Genomic DNA, 25,408 nt, shown 5'->3' on the forward strand with positions numbered 1-25,408 from the left:
TTTTTTTTTTTTTTTTGAGACAGGGTTCCACTGGCTTTCAATTCACTGTGTAGTTGAGGGTGACCTTGAACTTCTTACCCTCTGGCGCACTGGGATTACAGGTGAGTGCCACTATACCCAGTTTTATGCAGTACTGTTGTGGATAGCCCCAGCCTTGTATTTTGATACTAATCCCCCTTTCCTGTGAAGGGCTGCAGAGGAGGTGTGAGTCATTACACAGGTGATTTCTAGTGAACCTTCTGCCCATGTTAATTTGTAAAATAAAGGCTGGAGCCAATTATTGGGCAGAGGAAAGGGAGGTGTAGAAATAAAGGCTGGGGAGAGAAGAGAGAGGGAAGACGACTGGGAAGCAGGAGGTAGAAGGACAGACACAGGGTCTGGAAAATCCTCAAGTTATAAGAGACTCATAGCTGGGGAACAGAGTAGTGTAAGGGGTATCTGCCAATCTAGGCTTACAGAATATATTCATAATTACTGAGTTGTGTTTTCATTGACCAGTCCTATTCGAGTTGGAGATTTAAACATCTCCCACTACACAGTACTACAAACTAAACCCAGAGTGTCCTGCAGGCTAGGGGAGCACTCTACATCTCTGGCCCCCTTGGTTCAAGACTTTAAGAATTAGAGAATATATATATTTTATTATTATTATTATCACTGAAGATAAAGGTCCAGACAATACTGAATAGTTTAAAGAATAGAGTAAAGAATAAAAATAGCATTGTAATTTTCATATGAGCCTCAACAGCAATGAATTTTCAAGTATAGAATGAATACTTCCTCATAAAAACAAACACAGGTTGGGTGTTCTAACACACACCTTTGGTCACAGCTATGGAGAATCAGAAGTTCAAGACTAGCAATCCCCCACAAAACAAAACAACAAAAAAACTCAAAACATACACATAAAATCTATAATAAGGCTGCTATTTAGTAAACTGCAAACTTCAAGATAGTACTTCAACATATCTCTAAATTTAACTCTGAAGAGATTATAGAACTCTGATGTCATGCCAACAAACCACCTCACTAGAGAAAACTGGCTTTCTTCCAAAGCATGCCTGGCCCCCTGTAGCTTTACCTGAAACAGCCGCTCAGAGCTCTGGGGCAGGGCTGCAGGAGAGTAGGTGGGGTCCATCTCTGTGAACTCCTCGGCGAAGTTACTCACGTCTAACTCATCCCGGATCACTGGCTTGAATGGCGCAGGCACTTTTTTGGCGGCTAAGTCATCCCAATTTATCTTCTAGAGCACAGAAAGAAGATTGGGACAGAGCAGACATAAAAAACAAAACAAAAACAAACTATATCATGATCAATAGATGTGATTATTTTTTTTTCTTTTTTAAAGACAGTCTCACTTTATAGCTCTGGCCGGCTGGAATTCTCTATGGCAGTAGTTCTTGACCTTCCTAATGCTGAGCTCCTTACTGCAGTTCATCATGTTGTGGTGACCTTCAACCATAAAATTATTTTCATTGCTAAGTTATAACTGAAACTTTGCTACTGTTATGAATCATAATGTAAATATCCATGTTTTCTGACGGTCTTAGGTGACCCCTGTGAAAGGTTTGGTGATCAAGCAGCCCACATGTTGAGAACCATTACTCTATGTAAACTTGATGGCTTTGAACTCAGAGATATGCTTGCCTCTGCCTCCTAAGTGCTGGGATTGATTAAATGTGTGCGCCACCACTCCTGGCTAAGAGTTCAGTTACTAATAAGTTTCATTAAAAATAAGAGTACATATTTCAAACTAAAGATTAAAAATACCATTTTTTTTCAAGAATGATCCCATTTTCAGTCTGTATTATGTGGAAGGTGCCTGCTGCTTTCTTACTGCAGGAATCTCAGTGTCCTCTAGAGGGCACCAAGACACGCTGGTTTAACCTCAGCGTTAACAACAAATTACTTTCGTACTGAGCCTTGGCAGAAAAGAATTGAGTCAAAATGAAAACGAACCAACCAACTTTCCAACTGACGAATCCCTCAAACCATAAAACACTGCTCTAATAGGCTTCAGTGTGTTCTGTGGCTGTGATAGCAATTCCTATGGTCTAGAGGCTCACTGTGCTATATCCCCTTACACTGGTTTTCCTTTGGGTCACCAGAAAGATTACAAAGTAAAAGTGCCACAAGTCAAAATGCATTTGTATACTGGAGGTCTAAGTGACACTTGTCATTGTAGCTCATTCAACTCCATTCACGACTTAGATACTGCCTCTTGTTTCCCACACACACCGTCTGAGTAACTGATCTGTTTTGGATTGTTCAAATTCAACCCTTTGTTATTTCTTTATGCTCCTTCTTCAATTAAAATCTCCTCAGTACTTGCTGAACTGGATTTTAGAGATTTCTTTCTAAGTCTTCAATATAAGATGATAACATCATTCTATATACCATTAAGACAGAAAGAAGCACCGTCAATAGGAGAAGTGGTGATTCCTACTTAAAGATGAATATTGACTCAGTGGTGCGGAAAGTAAAAATTACACTTGATGAAATTTAGCAAATTATCTTCTCTTATAAAGGAAGTAGAAATAATTAAATGGTAATTCTTCAAGCTTCTCAGTTTTGATGAGTCTCAGAGATAATTTCTCTTTTTCATTTGTCTCAGAATCTTGAGGCCAGAAATAAGAACTAAAATATTTCTCACTGAAGTATCAGTTGCTGGAAGTGTGGATGAGAACTCTGCCCACTTTCTAGCTAGTGTTCACTCCTCTATGAGGCTGTGGAGCTTCTATTACAGGCATCTGCTCTGTGTTTCACTTACTGAACAAACATCAAGACAAATTCTGGGCCAGGTGAAGTGGCTCAGCACAGTAAGGATGTTTGCCGGCAAACATGATGGTCGGAGTTTGTTCTTCAGCTTCCTACATGGTTGAGCAAAGAACTGATTCCCATGAGTTGGCTTTTCTCCTTCATATGTATGCACTCGTATGAGCATGAGTGAATGTATGCACACGCACATATACATGCATGCACACACATTATTTCTTAAAAATTTTAAGAAGAATCTTTAAAAAAATGACAAACTTCTAGAGTAAAGGGGTAATTTAAAGAAACACACTGTTATCAGAAGAATGTTCAATGTGGAGAAAATTGAATGTTATTATGATTCTTCCCACCTCTATAGCATTGTAGAGAAAAGATCATTTAGATCTTTGTAAGTGGATTTCTGGTCTACCCCATCATTTAAAAGTGAGAGCAATTACATAAATTAAAATTACCATTCCAAGCTATCAAGAAGATAAGTACCTCCTATGCTAAAGACATGCTATGATAGTCACAAGCTCATCGAACAACTGAGGAAAAAAGTTGTAGGAAAGGACAATAGAGCATTCTGTTTAATTTTACATACTTGTTCATTTTGAAGCTCAAATATGAACAGGATACAATGTATGTTTGAAAAGTAATATTTCTCAGCCAATGCACAATACTGAGTTCGTTTGATTCTAAATATGCTTGTCACTGTGTTACTGAACTTTAAAGTTTTACAGTAACATTTTTAAAAGATGGGTGAAGAGACTAAAATAAACACACTGCTCACACAGAAGTGAAGAGACCTCATCTTCAATGAGGAAACCTCCTCCCAGCCCCCACACAGAGCTAAAAGGCTACGGCCTCATACACTCCACACAAGTGCCCCACCACTGAGCTACACCCCAGCCTTGCCTTTATATTTAACAAGCAATAATAACACTACGAAAACGTAACTGAAATAACTGTTTCTTCTTTCCTTGCTATACCCTGTTTGTTTTAGTGATAATAATACAAATTTTACAGAATAAAAACATAACATGGATGACTCCACCAGACCTTTAAACACCAAGGCCATGCTTGTTGATATGTGAAGTTATTTAAATGCTGTAACGTTCAGGATTTTAGAAACGGAGGCCATGCTACCTCAGGCTTCACCATTTGACTGACATAACTAAGCAGCTCAGCCACCCTCCCCATTATTTATTAGCCTTTACTTGGAGTGAGCTGAAAACATGAACCTGGCAGATGTGCTGGTGCTCTGTGGAATTGTCGCTTGGCTTTCTCATAAGAAAAGCTCTGTTACAGAGCAGAGAAAGCAAATGCAAATGCTGCTGACAATGAGAACCAGGCAGGCTTAAACATTCTAAGATTTCTCCTGGAAACAGAAGAGGCAATGGAATCGGTAAACAAAGGTGGAACCCATTACAACAGCTCATGAATTCATACAAAGGATACACATCTCCTTAGTTCAAATGCAAACCAAAACATCTACAGAGAGCACTACCTAGGACTCACCAGCTGTGTCCAACCTACAGGCTACACACAACCCTCAATGGCCATGAATGTGGCCTAACACAGGGTAAACCTGAGCACAAAGAGACTTCAGGGGGCAATATTTTGGGCAACTCAACTGTTCTATTCTCAAGCATAAACTCTATAGCTGACAACATTCTGTCTTAGTGTCAGAGGTTGGACATCAATGTGGAGAAAATGTAATGCTATCACGACCTTCTTCGCTTAGTGCTTTAGGGAGGGAAAGGCACTTAGGTCTATACAAGTAGAATTCTGGCCCTTCCTAAACGTTATCTGCCCAAAGAATTGGGGGCTAAGGTAGGAGAAATGGGGAAGTGACCCCAACAGGGATTAAATAGACTCATCTCCTAAACTTCACCTCAAAGAAGAGATGTTCTTTGATTTCTTCTGCATCCCGTGGGCCACATCCCAATCGCTTCTTGGGATCTTTCATCAAAAGATGCTGAAGGAGGTCTTTAGCCACTGCACTCATTTCCTGGGGATACGGAGGCTCACTTTTTAAGATCCTCCTGTGGATAGAGAAAGTGTACTGTTAGAACAACCAGAGCATGACGTTATAACAATGGATGTTTTTCTAAAAGTGAGTGTGGTGAAGCATTCTGAAACTGAACTACATATGTGAGAAAGGAGAAAACTATTTGAAACCACAGGCTAGAGAGATGGCTTGGAGGATAAAAGCACTTGTTGCCAAGGTGACCACTGAGCCCAATCCCTGGACCCACAAGCCGTCCTGTGATCTCACATGTAGGGCAGGGACCATGTGTACAACTCTCCCACCCGCAAACAAACAGACAACAATCTGCCAATCAAATAAACAAAGGGAGGAGCAGGAATTAAAGGAAGACCACTGGGTTATTCTTCAGTATAAGTCAATCTTGGTGAGAAACTATTATCTCAAGTCTTTCATTTAAAAAATTTAAAAAGGGGGCTTGGGCTACATTACACCTCCCACTCACAGTTCAGAGTGACCCTGACTAAAGTATTTAAAGAACTCTTTAACAGCATCAGGAGAATCAACTCAAGAGAGAATTATAATCTCCCTCCACCTCACTTCTTCCCAGTGAGCAGCAACTTTAAAGACCCAGAAAGAAGTAGGGAAGTTAGCCAAGGCAGGACAGCCAACACCATGTGACTAAGGCCTAAGTCATGTTGTCTGCAACCACAGCTTGGCTTCTCAGGAGCAAAAGCATCTGCTTCTCCAGTGCTACCACAACACAGACCAGCCAGAGCATGAAGGAGTGGGACTCAGACAGAGAAAAATTCATTTACTATAGGAAACTTAAAAGACAACTATGTTTGTGTGAGAAATGTATTCTGATTTTTAAACTCCAATAGTATATAGTTTTACCCAGGGAGAGGTAGATCAGTGATTTAATGAGAAAAAGAATGAGGGCAGTGAATGAGTACAGTGAATGAGTACCTTAGCACAGTCCACACGATGATAAGCTTCATTTGGTTTACAAGACCGTGCATTGTATGTGTTAATAAGTATTACAGGGCTGGGAGACAGCTCAATGGGAAAGCCTTAGGCTGGTATAGGAGTCCCTAGGTTTAACATCCAGGACCACAAAACCAATCCTAAATAAAACAAACAAACAGAAACAAAACACCAAACAGCAATAATAGGTAGGGAAAAAAACCCTAAAATCTAAATGTATGAAAGCATAGTTTGGTAAAACCATGGACTTAGAGGCAGGATGAAGGTTAAGGCTCGCTCTGCTCTGTTCTTTACTGGCCGTCTGACCTTGAGGTACAGTTAAAGGATTTTGTTTTTCTGTTTCCTCGTCTATAAAATGCTAATAATAGTATATTCCTGAAGGGAGTATCACGAGTTAAGACTTGAATAGCAACCAAAGCAGGGCACAGTACGGCACAAACGCTTACTAAGTGTCAACTCTTTTTCTAGTCCCTCGTTCTAATGTAACCATAAAGCAGACAGAGAACTTGTATCAGCTAGCTACTGAGAATCATCAAATGATATTAGAACTATAGTTTTTGGCAGAAAATTATAGCCATGAGTTAATATCAATGATATTTCTACTCCTAAAACTCTAATCTGGGAACCAAAGAGAATAGTGGTACAGAAAGACAGACAGAGTCCATTCCGCTCTTGTTACTGAATCATCTGCTGTTGCTCAATGCCTGCGGGGTTTTCACCTACGGCAGAGGCAGGCCTCTTGTTAGAGTGGCCCAGACATATTTATAAAACTGGATATCCTTTCTCAGAGAAAATCATGCACATCTTTTCCTATTTCTGTACTTTTGGAGGAAAGAATTTTTTGCATATCGGTGACATCCGGTATTGCTGCATCAGCATAGAGAAATATATACCATGGCTGATGTCTTCTAGGGTTTATAGTATCTGCTGAAAATCTGTCCACTATATATCTAGCAAAGACAAGAGCAACAGCCAGCCCTGAAACAACACACAGGGCATGAGAACGTACTCTGTGAGTATGTCAAGAGGAGGGACAGCTGAGAACAAGAGACGGCTCTGCTGCTGTGCCCAGCTGGACACAGGCTACCAGGACAGCGGCCCAAGTAGGGAGCTAGTGTCAGGCACATGTGAACCAACAAGGGTGTGCAGGAGGGCATGCCCCATAGTCAGAGGTACTGCTGAGATAGGGAGCACAACAGAAAGAAAACCTGGGCTGAAGTCTGAAGGAATTTCTGTGAAAACTGGTGAAGAAGTGTGGACAAACAACAGGAGAATCCCAAGTCACAATATGGCCAAAACCAGGAGTTAACTTGAGAGTTGGTGATGTGCACCCCTCTTCAGATTGGGACCAGGAGAGAAAGAGGCACGAAGGAACCTCTGGAATGAGGGTGGTGAGGCACCCCTTCTTTTTGGTGTTTGAGGTAGAAAATGCCTGAAGCCTATTCCTGTTGCAAACATGTAGGTCCAGGATGGGTCCTCACCCAGCGATGAGTGGTGAGGAAAAAGGGTTTACTTAGCTTCTGCTCTGCGGGAACATAACCTCGGGCTTCCTTTCTCTTACAGTGTCCTTTGGCCTACTAGGTAAAGGAAAATAAGTTAGAAGAAGGGTTGTTTTGGCTCACAGTTTCAGTCCTCACTCTTCTGGCTCTGTCACTATGGACAAGGCTTAACACCTTGATCGTGGTGGGGAACATGCAGTGGAGCAGAGATACCTGTCTCATAAGGACTGGCAAGTAGAGACAAGAGGAAGAGACTAGGACAAGTTACAACTTTCAGAGGCCCACTTCCTCCAACTAGGCCCCATCTCCTAATATTTCCACAATTTCTCAGAACAGCACCAACCACCAACAGAGACCGAGCCTTCAACCCCCGAGTCTTTGAAAGACACTTCCTACTGAAACCATGACACATGGTTTTGTCTTCATTCAACCCTACAGTTTTCTATTTCATGACATTGTTAGCGCTCATGGTCTGGTTTCCATGTGTTCCCAGAACCACAGAATTCCTTTTAAGCTATGTGAGTTAGAGATCTTTCAGGAAGCCCCAATCTCATCTTCTGCTAATACTGAAAAAGAGTGTGGGTGTCCACTTAACAGTACATTATATACAGTCACTGCAGACTTATGTTTACAAAACGTTGGTGACTGGAGAATGCTTATGATAAAAATTATGCAAGAACTATGAGATAAAGAATTTCTACTCTGAATAAAATACTGCAACAATGGAAAAATCCTAAAATGGTATCTACCAAAAAATTCAGTTTAAGGAAGGCTTACAAGCCCCAGTCTTAGATGTGAAGGTATTGACAGCTGATGGCTTCTTGGGAGGGAAAGTCAGTTTTCTGTAAGGGTATGGCTCTGGTAGGTCACTACATTCTAGTAGACGGCCCCACATCATGAACAACACAAACTAGACTTAATGGGTTATTAAAAAAAATTAGGGGGAAAAGAATGAGAGGGGAATATGATCAAAATTCCTTATATATAATTATCAAAGAATAGAACTATTATCTTTTTTTAAAAAAGCAAAGCAAAATAAAATAAAATCTTGCTTATCTTTGGGGTCGTATTTGTGTTTCTGAAATGGAACCCCATCTCATGTAGTTCAGGATAGCTCTACATATAGCTAAGAAGGAGTCTGAGCTAGTCCTCTTCCTATCTCCATGTCTAAGGTGTAAGATTACAGGTGTGCCTTATGCCCTGCTCTGGGTGTTGTTACCAACAGCACCTCTTGTGTATGTTTTAAACTATTATAAACCTTATTTCTAGAATAGGAATAAGATGAACTCCATTTCACAGATTCACTGAGAACAGTGTGACACAGGAATCTAGAACTTTCCGTGTATTATAGGCTCTAGGGTGCCACTGTCCACAGTTGTCACCATCTGCTCTACAAGGCATTCTCCTTCCCCCTCAGGCACAGCCTACGCTGTAGCTCCATTATGAATACCTCCCTGCCAACCTGGTCCCCAAGGAACGACACCTCTTTTGTACCTTCAAGAGCGTCTTACCACTCACAGTACTCAAAACTCCCCACATGATCTTTCACGTATTTCTCCCCCATCTTCCTATGTATTATGTAAGTTTACCTAGGATAAGGACAAGGTATTTACACTTTGCTTTTTCCTTAGGAAACATACTCTGCAAACACTTCACTAATTAAATCTGTTTCATATGACCTGTAGGCCATAATTTGACAGCCTTTTATCAGAAATGAGCATCTACCAGCCTGGAGGGGAAAAAAAACCAGCAGCATGAAATTAAGCACTTCCAGTGAGACAGTAGGAAGTAACTTCCCAGTCACCACGTGCTTGATCCCAGTCCAGCCTCACAGTCGCTGAGTCCTTAGGAGCAAAAAACAACAGCAGATGGTGCTGCCTGCTTGTCGGGGTTGCAAGTTTACCCAGTCATTGACTGGTCTAAATTGAGACCCACACCACGAGCAAGAACCAACCCCTAACATTATTAATGATGCCCTGTTAGGTTTGCAGACAGGATCCTAGCATAACTGCCATCTGAGAGGCTCCATTCAGCAGCTGATGGAAACAGATGTAGAGACCCACAGCCAAACATTAGACGGAGCTTGGGGAGTCCTATGAAAGAGTTGGGAGAATTGAGGGACCCAAAGAGGATAGGGACTCTACAGGAAGACCAACAGTGTCAACTAACCTGGATCCCTGACGGTTCCCAGAGACTGAACCACCAACCAAAGAGCAAGCATGAGCTGGACCTATGCCCCTTGCACATATGTAGCAGATGTGCAGCTTGGTCTTCATGAAGGTCCCCCAAAGACTGGAACAGGGGCTGTCACTGTTCCTAACTCTGTTGCCTGTCTGTGGATCTCATTTTCCTAACCAGGCTGCCTTGTCTGGTATCAATGGGAAAGGATGCACCTAGTCTTGGGAGGGACTTGATATGCTGGGGGTGCAGGGGTGATACCCAAGAGGGGCCTCTCCCTTCTCAGAGGATAAAGGAAGGAGGACAGGGGAGGAATTGTGTAAATGGGGTCTCTGGGAGGAGAGGAAGGTCTGATATTGGGATGTAAAGTGAATAAATAAATAAATTAAGGGAAAAAAGGAAAAAAATGTTACCCAGGTATAATGTGGGTCATTTCTCAGCTTAGATGCTTGCACACAGTGTCCTGGCTATAGGGTAACTTCATGAGGGTACCTTTCTCTAGATATGGAACGGGCTACCAAGGGGGCAAAAAATTCCAGGCTGTTACTTCACTTTGGGAATTATGGAACCTCATTTGGTCTCTACAGCTTGTATCTTCCTCAGCCAAAGCAGTTCACTCACGGGGAACAAGAGTCTCTGGGCGTTCTGTCTGCTTTTGAAGGCTCTTTGCTTACCACCTTCGGTCATCCAGCAGTTGTTCCCTGAGTTATAAATACATGTATGTACTTTATAATGTTCCAGCTTCCCAGGAACCACATATTGACAACGACCCCCAAAAATCTCTGACAACACAGCCATCTTAGTCAACGAGCATTCCTCATGTTGACATGATGCCCTTGCAGGCCACAGCCCTGTCACTAAGTGCTGTGCTGTGACACACCCCCTCACTTCCACATGAGGTGTCTTACTTCTTCCCTCATGCACTCCATGCATCGCTTACGTCTCTACTCCAGCTCCTGGAGTGCCTGACACTGCTCCTGGTCGTCAGAGAGAATCCCTGTCGCTCACAGGTGGGAGAAACAAAGATGTATGCTTGTCTGACTCAACTGTGCTGAAAAGAAGTCACCGCCAGGTCTAGCTGTGCATCTACTCTCGAACAACAGCATCAATGACAATGAAATCCAGGGTACCTCCAGTTCTTTTGTACATCACCCCAAAGCAAGACATTTGTAACTGAAACAAAATTTTAAGAATCAAATGAATCCAAAGTGATAACTGACAAGTCAATCTGGAGAAGATACAAAATACACCAGAATTACTGACTTGTTTTTCAGCTTTTTAGTCAGAAAGATATAAAAAGTCATATTAAAATTACTATATTGCAGTGATTCTCTAAAGAAAAAGTCCTAAGCAGAACAACAACAAATTAATCACCCAAACTAGGCATTGATAACTGTTTTTCATAAAGCACAAATGGTAGGTAGAATGTCTAGGTTGGTCCCTAGAGGTCACAGTTAGTTCTGAATTGACAGCCCCTTAGGTGTGCATGGATGAAATGCCTTTCATGATCCTATACACGCTCAGATGGAGTAAGCTGCCCCTTTAGGCTAACCTACGTGGTAAGGAAATGAAGATGGTTCTTGGCCACCAGCAAGCAAGGAACTAAGGCTTGCAGTCCACCAGTCTACAAAGAACTGAATCTTCTAACAACCACATGAGCTTGGATACAGATCTTTTCCTAGTTGATCCTTGATATAACTATAGCTTAGCCAAGACTTGACCACAGCTTTCAAGTAGAACATGCACCTGAGCTACACTCTAAATTCCTGAATCACAGAAATTATAAAAGGTATATTGCTTAATCCACTTAGGTTTGAGGCAATTTGTTGCCTGTTAATGGGTGAGAGAATACTAACAGAGACAGGCAGTAAGTATTTCGGGCTTTGTAATCTACAAGGTCTCTGTAGTAACTATTCAATTCTGTGGCTCTTGTAAAAAGCTGTAAGAGAAAATATACTAATAAACAAACACGGCTATAGTTTAATAAAGTTTTACTGGACACAAATTTAAATTTCACAGAATTTTCACATCATGAACTTTTTTTTTTTCTTTTTGGTTTTTTGAGACAGGGTTTCTCTGTATAGCCCTGGCTGTCCTGGAACTCACTCTGTAGACCAGGCTGGCCTCGAACTCAGAAATCCGCCTGCCTCTGCCTCCCAAGTGCTGGGATTAAAGGTGTGCGCCACCACTGTCCAGCGAACTTTTTTATTTTTAAAGAACGTAAAAAGCATTCTTAGCTCATAACTCTCATCCTCTCTCCAGCAAAAAAAACAAAAAACAAAAAACAAAAAAAAAACAAAAAAAACCCAAAAAAAATGCAGAAAAAAAAACAAATTGGAAAGAAGAATAAATCTTGCCTACAAACTACAGGTACCTGACCACTATTAAACAGTACTAACCAGAGCTCTTTTTTGACATGGCTATTCGGCATTAGAAGGGATTGGTTCCAAAACCCCAGGGATACAAAACTCTGAGGATGTCAAGTTCTTTATATAACACGACATGGACGTTCGTAGAGCCCATGCACATTACCCCACATACTCACTGTTAATTCTGTATCAGCAGAAAGCTAAATGCTGGTAGGATGTTGGTACTGCCATTTCTACGGCCAATCACTGACCTTATATTTTGTAAATATTTGTTCTTCCTCACTTACTTAAAGGCAATCTAGAATTGTATCAGAGGTTCTAATTAGTTATAATAAAGAGTTGACAGCCAATAGCTGGGCAGGAAGTGGAGGGCAGAATTTCCAGGCAGAGAGAGGGGCACTGGGAGAACAGACAGGTACAGGTAGTTCTGAGAGTAGACAAGGAAGAAAGAGACAAGGATCATAGCAGAGCAGGGAAAGGTACCGAGCTAGCCTTGTGGTAGGCCGTAGGCTAGAATGGTTGGGTTGAATTTAGAGTAGCTGGTAGACTGTCCAAGCAAAAGGCCCAAGCTTCCATGTCATTATTTATACCACTGGCGGGTCAAGAAGTCCTGCTGTATAAAACATCTCCAGGTTACTTCTGAAGCTGATACAATATAAATGTGTAAATGGTTACTGCATTGTATTGCTTTGGTGATAACTATAAAAAATCTGAACTTGTTCAATACTGATGTATCAATTATACATTTAATTACACAGTGTGAGACTTGAGGTGGGCAATGCTCAAGCAATGCAAACTAGAGACTGAGGGCCTGTGAAAGGCAAGAGGCTAAACCAGGCTCTATCTCACTATATTCATACAGGTTCAGCAGAGTACTCTGTGTGTAGTATATTCAAGTTCTACATTTGAACTTTCTGAAATGCATTTTATTCCAATATTTTGATTTATGGTTGGTACAGGGATGTGGAAACTATGGATATTCAGGGCTGCCTAGACTTTTGATAACACTTACATCTAGACTTAAATAAAATTATACTTACAAAAATATAATGAAACATTAATATAGCATATTTTAGTGCGGGAAAATGAAACACCAAATAAAGACCTATGGCAAGTGTATTATCTTACTTCAAAGGCAGAGAGAAATAGAAACAGTTGTCAAGGGATGATTTTGGAAGAGCAGGAGATAAACATTTACATCTTGATTTTCAGGTGAAAAGATATTCATTTATCATGGTTTTCGTGGCCCATCCTATAGGAGCAGGTAGAAGAATGGCTCTCTTGATGGAGCAGTATCTTCCTGTTCAGAAGTAACACATGCTCTAAAAGGCAGAGTTCTACACAGTCAGAAAGCTAGTGGGAAGGCACATAAGAAAGAAAAGCTCATGATACATACATGGATGAAGATAAGAAACAGGTATACAGAAAGCTAAACAGCAACCATTCAAGTCTAAATTAACAAGTTAACTGTCTAAACTGGTGTGAGGGATCTGAAATAATTTCTAAGGAACAGTCAACAGACCTGAAAAGGTTTGTTCTACAAACCTCTCTTCAAATATCTGCAGTAATACTGTTACCAGTGGTTGGGGGGGTCTGGGCCAGGTGATTCCAGATTCTCAGACTCTAATTCAAACACTTGAAATAAAAACTCAAACAGATTGCAAAGGCAGCAAGAAATTCTATTCAAAGCCAACTTCACAGAACAACATCAGAGGCACTGCAGGCCACACGAAACTCAAGGGCCTTGATTACTAAAGGGCATAGCGCCACAGATTCTCTATTTTGGCTGATAGAGTAGGTCATATAAATAATTCTACTCTATATGTCCTTTTCCATTAAGTATCTAATTTTAATCAAATGCATACCCAATTATGAATAGGCATAAAATGGTAAATAGCGCATGATCTCTAAAAATTCATCAGAGTTTTGCTTTATTTATTTAGTTTAGGATATATTGGAAATGCATCTAAAGAGAAACTGAGTTTTAACAGTCAAGTGGGGAAGAAACTCCACTGTTCAGAGGGCTCTATGTGTCTTAGCACGGATGAGGGGCTCTGTCTGCTAAGTGCATTATTAGAAGAGGGATGTGTGCAGAGCCTAAACTGCATACTATCCCAGGTTACTAAACTATCCCTATGCTTGCCTGCTTCGACATCTAGAAAGAATAAGCAGAATTCTTATATGTTCTTTACAGCACAAGATCAGAAGTGACAAAAAAGATAATTTTGGCCCGTGTGTGTGTGTGTGTGTGTGTGTGTGATATGTGGGGAGGATCAGATACAATTAAACCAACTCAATATGGGATACAGCATCCACAAAATGTTGACCTAGCAGCCCGTCCATGGATAGCATGAGACAAATAAGGGATTGCACCCACATTAAGGAAGAGAGTCTAGCTGGAAGAAGAAAGTTGGACTCTTAGGTTTTCTAATCATTTGAGTTTTTACTATCTTTTGAAATTTTATATACTAACACTTTTATTTAATATTTTAGACTATCAGTGGATAACAATAGCAAGCAAATAACAAGGAAAATACATTATTTTGAAGCATCTCAAATAAAAAGTACAGGGTGAATTGGTCCTTAGTAGGCTAAATTCTTGGAGATCACAAAAATTAAGTGACAGATGAAGGGCATGGTGACATATACCTTTAATCCCAGCACTTGATAGGCAGAGGCAGGTGGATCTCTGTGAATTGGAGGCAAGCCTGGTCTACACAGTAAACTACAAGCTAGCCCAGGCTACATAGTGAGACCCTGTCTTAAAACAAAAATTAGGGAATACAAGAATTCAGTGAAAAAAATAAAAGGCCACCACCAATTAAACCATTCAGAGACAAGATAATAATACACTTATCTCAATGACACAATTCAATGGTACAATCAGAATGATTATCCTAAAAAGAACAAAATGGAGTAGGACAAGTCAGTCACCCAAACTGCCAAATGATCATGTTATCATCAAGTTTTAAGCAAAATTAATTAACCTGAAAAAGCAGGAAACTGATTAAAGGTAAGTATTTTGATTATTAAAAATCCATTTGTTTTAGTTTAAAGATTTCAGACAGATTTTGATTCAGGATCTTTCACTTGCTAAAACCAGAATGCCAAATGGTTGATGGAAAGGAAACAAAATCATTTAAAATGTGAATGGCACTTAAAAGAATCTCTGGTATCACAAACGATGTACTTCTCTCTATAAGCAGGCAGATCTAGAGTGGGAGGAAACCAGAACCCAAATTCTCACACTGATAGCCAAGATCTCCTATAATTTTGAGGCATTTTTCCAAAAAGTTTATGAATTTTTTTTTAGATGGGAGTGTCACAATTCTGCCTAGGCTGTTAAAGCTGTAACTCTTGTGACTCAACTTCACAAACAGCTGGATTATAGATGTGAATCACCACACTCCACCTGAAGAATTTTCAAACTTCATTAAAATTACAATTTAAAAATAGTATTTAGAATTTTTATAACAGGTATAATTTTAGCTGATTTTAACAATGTCCCTGCTTGTTTAAGTTAGATACTAAGTAAGCTGAAATACTAAAGTTATTTATGTCTGAGGCTGTCCTGGAAATGGTACATCTTACTATTTTACTTTATTGACATACGATGTATGAACATAAATTCACACAAACTGCAACTGGATGAGGTCTGCTTTGTGTATGTAAGGGTAATACTGGCACCACACTCAAGATAATGAAGAAATGCATCCTCTTCCAAAGTTTCTCATGCTCCTTTGCAGTTTCTTCCTTCTCTCCTCCCTTGCCAGTCTCACACTAATCACCATTCTTCTCCCTGTTGCTGACATTCTCCAGGACTGGAATCATAGAGCAAATGCTCTATATTGTCTGGCTTCTTTCACTACAATTATTTTGAGACTTACCCAACTTTTTGTATGTATGAATACAGTGTACACTTTTACCACTAGGCAGCTCTTCATTTGCATGGATATTGCATAATTTGTTTAACCACTGTTGACGGATACTTGTCCAATTTGGGATTACTTGCTGTAGGAGGTTTTGTAAGCATGTTTGTTCTCCCTCATAAACACTGAATGCTAGAATGGATGTCATATATTAGATATTTTGCACTTTAAAGAAACTGGCCCTTTTCTAACACTGTACTACTTACACTGAACTGTATGTTTCCCTGCTCACACTCCCTTGCATTTCCTACATATTCTTTTGTTTTTTGTTTTGTTTTGATTTTGGTTTCTCAAGACAGAGTATTCTCTGAATTCCTGGCTGTTTTGGAACTCACTCTGTAGACCAGGCTGGCCTTGACCTAAGAGCACTACCTGCCTCTGCCTCCCAAGTGCTGGGAGGTGTGTGCTACTACTGCCCAGCCTCCTCCATAGTCTTCTTACATCTGGCATGGCCACTGCCTTTACTCATAGCCAGCTGAGCGAGTATATAGTATATAGTATATAGTATATAGTATATAGTATATAGTATATAGTATATAGTATATAGTATATAGTAGTATTTCCTGTGGCTGCAATCTGTTTGTCCCTAAAGACCAATGACACACTTATCTTCTCACACATTTATCTGCTATAAATTTCACTGATGATCTTTGCTGAATGTCTGTTCATTGTTTTTGCCTATTGTACATGGGATTGGTTATTTCCTTAAGTTTTTATATATTTCTTGTATCAGAACTTTATCAGATGTATGATTTAAAATTTTTATTACAGTGACTTGTCACTTTCACTTTCTTAATGTTTTAAAGGACAGAAATATTTAACCTTGAAACAGTCTAGTTTATAAACACTTTCTTTTATTGACTGTTCTACTTAAAAATGTTTTAGCTGATGCAAGACCACAGAGAATTTTAGAAAATTAATTTCAAGGAGGGGATGCAAGTGTCATGACACACAGGTGAGAGGGAACCTTATGGCTTTCTCCTCCACCTTTATGTGGTTTTAAGGGACTGAGCTCAGGTTACTAGGCTTCAACAGCAAGTGTCCTTATCTGTTGAGGCATCTCCCAGTCCTACAGATTTAAAAAAACCATTTTATAGTTATAACTTTTACATTTAGGTCTACTGTTTCTTTTTTTCTATACAGTACTAAGCATTTACTGACGTTCATATTTTTCCCTCCAGAGCGGCCAGTGGTTCTAGCATCGTTTATTGAAAAGCCCCTCCCAAGTGACAGGTAACTGACACTTTGTCAAAAGTCTGCCGCCTGTGCACATAGTGTTATCTCTTGGCTCTCTATCCTCTTAGCTTATCTTCTTTTCTTATCCTTCCTCTCGCCCTCTCTCTATCTTCTTCTGTTTACGTTTTAGAGAACAGGTCTTGATACATGTATAGCTGGGGCTGCTCTAGCATTCGCTATGCTGACCAGGCAGGCTAGCCTGAACTTATAGCAGTCCTCCTGCTTACACCTTCCATGTACTGGACTGCAGGCACACAGTATGTCTGTCTTGATACCAAAACCGAAGTGTGCAATCATTACAGCTTAGAATAAGTCTTGAAATCAATTTTGTTCTTCTTCAAAGATAATCTGGCTAGTCTAGGTCCTCTTCATCTTTCCCTAAATTGCTAATTTAGGTCAGATTGTTTCTACTAAACCAAACAAACAAAGAAACAAACAAACAGAGCCAGTAGGAACTGTAATTGCAATGACTCTATAGATCAATCTGAAGAAAAGTAACTATGATATAAATAACTATAAAATAATAAACACTTTATTGTGTGTGTTTTCCACATAACAATACTTCTGCCAATCTCTGGACTCCAATCCCTCCACTCAGGCACTGCAGTCAGCAAACTAGCTGTCCAGGTCTCCCTAGACCATCGGTTCTATTTCTTCAATGTATCATGGGTGTCTTTCCCTTTGTTGCATCCTGGGAGCTCTTACGGTAGTTATCTGGGACAATCTTACGGCATACCTTGTTTATTTTCTGTATCTTTGAAACCTCTGCCCTCCATCGTCAGATGTCCAATGTCCTGAAAACTGCTGTTTCACATATTTTTTTTTCCATTGTTAAAATTGTTTCAGGCAAGAAGGCAAACTGATCCCTGTTACTTCATGTCCACTGAAGTGGACTCAATATTTACTTCTGTCAAATCTGTTCTCAGTGTTGGAAAAAATTCAAGTAAAAATAGGACAAAACCATAACACCGCAACTGTGATACTTGTTAGGAATGCTTTTTATGGCATTTGTTTAAGTCTTACCTAGATATCTCAGCCTGGGAATTTTTTTCTCCATCAACAGTGAAAGGAGATGCTCCAGTTAGTAGCTCATACATTAGAACACCTAAACTCCACCAGTCAACTGCCTATAAGACAATAACAATTTCATTCTGTTTAGTTACACTTAGTAACTAAAATATATAGTATAAAAAGGACCAAAATAAAGGTATATACTTAAAATTATTTTACAAAAAAAACCAAAAAAAAAAACAAAAACAAAAAACAGTTTTTATAGCTTTCTGTGCAAGGAGTACTAAGTTACTACATGTAAGAGATATTCAGAAGACAAATGCCTACATATTCCCAGAACAGCAAGTACTTTAACAATTTCCTAAATTAGTCAGTTTTACCGTTGTTAATTTAAAACAAGTTAACTTAAAGATACTTTTCAAAAAGTTTAGATAGGTGAAACATTGGACTTAGGATGTGGGTGTTGGGGAGTATCAACCACATTTTATAAAGTATTCATGCCCAAAGAACCAGATGGAATTCCTTAAACCCAAAGGCAAAAATATAAGAATCTCACACAAGGGTGTTATTTTTAAACCTCCCTCCAAGTCAATTTTCTTACAGAACGTATCTAAGTATCCCCAACTATGGGGAGATTTAAAATAACAGAAAATAAAATGTACTCTAAACTAGAAGAACAATTACAAATTATCTGAACAATAAATATTCAAGAGATTATTTTTTGGCTAACATGGATCTTAACCATGTAGAAATTCTAGGTATAATACAAAGTTTTCTTACTTAAAAATTGGTTCTACTAAGCTCTTAACTGCTAAGCCATTTATCCAGCCCCAATTCCACTAAGCTTTAGTAGATAATTTTCAAAATCTAAGTTATTAATTCATATTAAACTGCATGATAGCTTTAAATTATATCATAAAGCAAATTAAAGTAGCATTTTAACTCCCAAATTCCTAGATGCAGTTGTAATGCCAGTCGAGTCAGTGCTCTCAGAATGTCCTGCACTGGGCATGAAACCATGCTGATTTGGCTAATACACACCTGAGATCAGATTTTAACTTGGAGAACATGCTTGGTAGACATAGGGCTGGTCATAAAAACAAGACCAAGCATTCACCGTAGACAATGAAATTATATGTGGTGTGTTTAAAGGGGACAAACCAGCCAGATTCATTTGGGAACATTATTAATAAATCAAAAGTGATAGGAAAGTGTTAGCCTTTAATACAGAATGGGAAAATGGCCTAGATTTTATAACAACTTAGAGCTGACAGCTTCTTTATTATCTTCATAGGCACATACACAAGGGAGAGGATAAGGGAGAAAAAAAATCAAGCTCTTTGAGGGTTAGGAAAACAGACTGTATTTTGAGTGTAGAATTTCCCTTTCAAGGTTGTAAAAAATGCTATTTCTGTTAAAGAGTAATCAACAAAGGTATCAAAATCTTTATGAAGTTAAAGGCCAACTGGGAATAAAATGAGTGGTTTTCTTCTTCAGTGGCCTCTCAACATCTTGTTAGGACTTACTAACCAAAGGTGCCAAACACAACCACCATCTCTTTCTGTATTTTTCCTGAAGAACTTAGCCATGACAATAATGTTCTGGTCAAAATCTCTCCCCGTGATGCAGAGAGGAGCCACATACATAGCTTAGGTATTCAGTCACACTTCTATATTACACTTGGTTCAAACGAGCCTCATACAACAGAAAAATTTTTTGAATGGAATCACATTTGGTGCTTTGTTTAAACTCATCAATAGAAATAAATTTTATTTATTTATTTATTTATTTATAATTATTTGAAGAATAACTCCAAGGTCCCAACTTTAACAAGAATGTCACTCTACAAAACAAAAGACTTCATCAATGAAACCTTAAATCTAAAATATCTTAAATTTTGTGTTTTTTCAATACAAAATGTTAAAATTCATAGTGTGTTCAAGCACACAGAATAAAGAAATAAGGCTCTGATTAAGACGTTATTAATGAGAATTCAGTCTTACTGCACAATTTCTGGAAATACACAAAGAAGGATCAAAAGTAGAACATACCTTGTCATGTCCTGAATCACCCCCTCTGACAATATCTGGTGCCATGTATTCAATAGTTCCACAAAAAGAATATGCTCTTTCAGTCTTGAACAAACAAACAAAAAGGGGATGTGATTTCAAGCTAGCATGACGAGTAATACGTGTCAGTGGTTGAATTACAGCAATAGTAGTAGTGGTACAATCTGCCTGACAGACCTCTGCAGCAGGACAGCCTTCTGCCTACTCAGGAGGGCGCGAGTAAACACCTTGCCTGAAACACTGATGGCCAGCAGCCAGCAGTCCTCTCCCACATTAATCCATTTGTTAACCCTTCTGTGTTGTTCTTGGTGCATGGGTATCTCAGTTATAAATTTCCTTAATCATTCTTTTTTAGGAATGGAAATAGTCCCAGTAGAATAACATGAATTAACATTTTAGTAAATGAGTGCAAAACCTGGAAAACTTGGGGGAAGGTCAAGGACCAATAAGGAAGTGTAGGAACCAAAATAGGAAAAAAGGTGAAAACACTTCTTCCCCCATCACTTTACACAGGTTGGGTACTGCTAATGGCATGCTTAAATGAGGAACAAAATAGACATGGGAACACAACATCTCTTAATATTAGCTGTTCATTTTTTAAATAAAACTTTAAAAGTTCAAAAAGGCTAATTTATCATATCAGCCTGAAAATCAGCTTTAAAAACTTAAGAAAATCTTAAAATGACCAACAGATCATCTCAATATAATAAAAGAGAACGCTTAAATTAATTACACTAAGAAAAAACTTCTTCCATACATACATATTTCACATTTATAGATCTATATATATAAAAAACTTAAGAGCATTTTAGTGGTATAAAATACTTTATAAATGCCAACTGTGGTGGTATATGCAGATCTTTAATCTCAATACTCAGGAGGCAGAGGCAGGGTTTGGGCCAGCCAGAACTATAAACTGAGACTCCCATTTCAAAAAAAATCATAAATCTGTTTTTACAAAAGTTTTTTAGGGGAAAGATCTCTGATTTATACTTTGTTCCTCCATCAGTTTCAAGAGAAGTAAGCACTCCTTTGTATTCCCAGGTGTAACTGTAAAGAACGAACTACTGACGCTGCGATACAGACCTCCGATTTATTGGTTCAAGGTTAAAAAAAACCAAACAAACCACAGAAACAATGGTTTTAAGCACTATGAAGTAAAACTGTGAATCATAACACACATATACATAAGAATAAAGCTAATATGATGACTGGCTTTATTCCCTTTATGTTCTATGGACACCGAAATATTATATCCCCTAGGAACTAAAATAATCCAGGTATGGGACAATAGGGATTTTTATTGTGAGCTAGCAGAACTATGCTTTTAAATAGCCAATGTAAGTCATGTAACACATAACATATCTCTCTGCTTCATCATTTCATGACCAAATGTTATTACAGAAGCAAATTTCTAATAAATTTCTAACAAACTTAACAAAAATTCTAACAGATATTAGTATAAAAAGCTAATAAGAAAAATCCATAAAAAGTAAAGTTTGTTCTAGGAATTGGAAGATGCTCTGTCATAGAAAAAAAGCCTGCAGAGATTAATAATAAAGTTTACCTATCAAAAACATAAATGTGGGGCCTGAAGAGCCGAGGCAAAGATTCACAGCACTTGCTGCTCTTTCAGAATACTTGGTTTTGGTGCCCAGCACCCACATGATGGCTTACAACCATCTGTAACTCTTGTTTCAAGGGAACTGACCCTTCTGGCTTCTGTGGGCACCAGACACACATGTGGTGTATATGCTATTTCCAAACATACACAAATTGAAAGGCACAAAAACAGAAGAGAAACAAATCATTGCTACTTATAACTATGGCTCTATCATGTTGTACGTGTGTGTGGTGGACTGGGGAGCTTTACTCCTTCCACATACGCACGTCTAGTGGTGCTGTCCTTCTTCACATCATGATTGGGCTACCATAATTTCTGATGCCATCCCTCAGTGGGACCCTGAGCTCATCCACTAGGTTAGGGTGTCTGGCCAGTGAGCTCCATGGGTCCTTTTGTCTATATCTGCCCAGCACTGGGATTACAAGCATATGCCTGCATACTCGGCTTTAATGGGGGTGCTGGGGACTGAACTCAGGTCCTCACGTTACCACCACAGCTATCTTTCAGCTTCAATGTGTTCTTTTAATATGGTCATCTACATAAAATATCCAGATGAGTCTAGAATTTATAGAAGTATGCAGTTATGAACACAATTAACAATGTTCCTGTGTTTCAGGCTGATCCCTGAAGCTCATGGCCAGCCAGCCTTGAGGAACTGAGGTTCAGTGACAGGTTCTGTATAAAAAAGTAGAATAATAGAGGAAGACACCTGACACATCTGGGTTCTATGTACACATGTGAACATGTACCCGCATATACATGTGCACAGTCACAAACAAGTATATATGTATGTACACACACACACACACACCATCTTATAATAGGATACACCATTCATGTACATTTAAAAAATGTAAGATAATAATATGCATGTACAAAATTGAAAATTATAGAATTCATGTACCTAAACCAGATTACTCTTCCAAATTCCAGACTGATAATAGCAGGGAGACCCCTGCTTTTCTGTGTCATGGATCATATAACTTCAGCTTACTGAACTCGCTCACCCATCCCAAGTCCTGTAATGCCACCCTTTCAGTTGCTCTAGCAGCTACCCTAGATTCTTCAGGCTATCTCATATCCCATATCTAACTCATAAACGTTTCCATTAGTTCAACTATCAAAATACACTCCAGATCCACTTACTTCTGAAACTCTTTTCCCATCATCAGTGGCTCGACGGTGTGTCCTATTATAAGATGGTGTGTGTGTGTGTGTGTGTGTGTGTGTGTGTGTGTGTGTGTACATTTATACTTGTTTGTGGCTGTGCACATGTACATGCAGGTACATGTTCACATGTGTACAAAGAGCCCAGATGTGTCAGGGTCTGACTATCTTTTGCTGATACTATAAGAGCTTCCTCAACTAAACCCATTTCTGTGGGGGCCCGGCCCCCCCCCCCGAGTTACCACCCATGCGAAGCAGAATTACAGGCCATGCTACTTAGACTCTCTACTGGTTACTGGTCTTTACGGAGAAGCTGCAGTACTTACAAGGCCCTTTCTGACCTGAATAATCTTATTCTACATGGTTACATGTCCTTAGCCCACTACTCTAACCATCACTTGTTCTACACAACCTACAAGACACCCACATGGCCACTATCACTTCTTACATGTCCCCTTCTTAGCAAAGCATCTCCAGGACAACCTAGTGTGCCCTGATCCTTCCATTTCTTTCCTATTGAATCTGATTTTTCTGCCACCTATTAGAGATATACTACCTAGGTATTTGGCTTACACACGTGTTACTGTCTGTGGCCTCTTTAGAGGGGAGACTTCTGTGTCTCTGGCTCACTATTAGGTCGCCATACCTTGACTAAACACTGGCAGACAACAATTCACTAAGTCCTGACTTAATATGCAGAAAAAATGGAAAATATCCATAACTGAAAATGTGCTGCTGAGTTTATACGGTGTTGTATATTTTTGCACTTCAGGCCACGGACACGCACACACACACACACACACACACACACACACACACACACAAGGCAAAGAGAAATGCACTGCTATCACCCTGCTAAATGGACAAAACAACAGAATGACTCCTAATGACTTGCTGGTATGCCCATCAATGAACGCCTCCCTCAGCCTTCATCACTCACGTAGAGGACAGTTCACTCAGACGCCCACGACCTGCCAGCATGCAGAGACTAGGAGAGTTTGGAGTGCTGGACCTAAGTGGGATGTCTCTACCACACCCCTCTCTCCAGACTCAAGCATCTATGTGGGGAAAAAAAGCGGGAAGAATGTAAGAAAGCCAAGAGCATAGCGGTGCCTGCCTTTCATCCCAGCACTCAGTAGGCAGAGGCAGGAGGATCTCTTAGGAATTTAGGGTCAACCTGGTCTACATAGCAAGTTCTAGTGCAGCCGAGGTTACCTTGTCCCAATCCTGACACACACACCCCCAAAAGATTGTAAGATCCAGAGGGAGTAGGAGTGGATCATTTCAAGGTCACTGTAATTTCTGTTCATATACAACAGGGCAGATACACATGTGAACTTACAGTGATTGTGGCAGTATGCATAAGACCTGCCAAAGTTCAAGCCAAACAAAGGCCTAGCATGGAAGAGGGAGATGGGCACAAGGTCCTTCTCCTATCAGGAGCTACTGCACTTAACTGCTGCTGGAAGAAGAAAAGTCCATTTCTTTAATGGCGTGACAGCTGGTATACTAACCACACCTCAGAGCAAGCCCCATGCCCAATAGTATTTTACAAAGACATTTACAGAATGTAAACAATAATTATATACTTTCAATCTTATTCTCTCAGAGTGTGTTCTGTTAAATTCCCTTGGGTCTAAAAGTCCCTGACACTCAGTATAGTTTTAAATACTTTTCATTTGTTTCTCAGAAAATAAGAGACAATCCTCTACTGATAGATGCACCTCATCCACGCCTGCTGTGGCCAGTGGCCCTCTAGTGGACACATCAATGGAAATGCTTCCCTTGATCTCCAAGGCCTACTCTCAGGGAAACCAGAGTCCAACAGCTGTCCATTAGAATGAAAACCAAAATAATAAAGAAAATAGTTAAGATAAAACTGGCAGCTAAATATTTTTCAAGTAAACAAAAATATTTAACATTATTTGAACAAATGGAGTATTCAGTACTTAGAAGTTCCAGGGAAATAATGTCAGTTCAAAAGTTGTCTCTGCTTCGTGTTGTGTTATTTACATTGACTCAAAAAGAGAGGGGGAAAAGGAAACAATATCCTGAGTAAGGTTAACCAGAACCAGTCATTTCTGCCATAAGAAAAAGTAAAAGGGAATTGTGAAGCTATCTTGTCCTTGCTCTTTGGAGAGGACAAAGGGTCTGCTCTGATGTCTGGGGGGCAGAGGGGGAGCGCATGCAGAGACTTCACAAATGTTTATGTATTTATGTGTGTGTGTAAGGGACGGGGGTCAGAGGACAATTGTATAGAAGTTTTCTCCTTCTACCCAGTACCTCCCATAAATCAAACTCAGGTAGTCAGCTTGGCAGCAAGCACCTATGCTCCCTAAGCCAACTTGCTGGCCCAACTGTAACTGTGAAGGACAGACTGAGGCAACAGGTTAATACTCTGGACTCTAGTGTTCTTCCAATACCTCCACTTACCTAAAACATGATTATTATCCAGTGTCATTTATTTTGGCAAATGAATGACAGGAGTAACTAAGAGAGACCTAGTAGGCTTTCCAGGAGCATATGTAAATGAAAATCCATCATGAATATAAGTCACTGCAAATCAATCAAGACAGGAAATAGATGGAGGCAATC

At 39.6% G+C, this 25,408-nt stretch overlaps 1 protein-coding gene across 2 annotated transcripts in view; it reads right to left on the reverse strand.

The window, feature by feature from the left end:
* The window catches only part of Rps6ka5 (ribosomal protein S6 kinase A5), a 174,677-nt gene that overhangs the window by 22,699 nt on the left and 126,570 nt on the right, over positions 1 to 25,408 (reverse strand). For both annotated transcript variants that reach the window (XM_028777257.1, XM_028777258.1), the window contains 4 exons: positions 20,005 to 20,088; positions 17,966 to 18,069; positions 4,652 to 4,802; positions 1,082 to 1,243 (listed from right to left, as the gene is read on the reverse strand). In XM_028777257.1, coding sequence (XP_028633090.1) covers positions 1,082 to 1,243; positions 4,652 to 4,802; positions 17,966 to 18,069; positions 20,005 to 20,088 — 501 coding nt within the window. The remainder of the gene's footprint in view (positions 1 to 1,081; positions 1,244 to 4,651; positions 4,803 to 17,965; positions 18,070 to 20,004; positions 20,089 to 25,408) is intronic.

This window comes from Grammomys surdaster, unplaced genomic scaffold (assembly GCF_004785775.1).
Source record: "Grammomys surdaster isolate TR1022 unplaced genomic scaffold, NIH_TR_1.0 279, whole genome shotgun sequence".
Lineage (NCBI taxonomy): Eukaryota > Metazoa > Chordata > Mammalia > Rodentia > Muridae > Grammomys > Grammomys surdaster.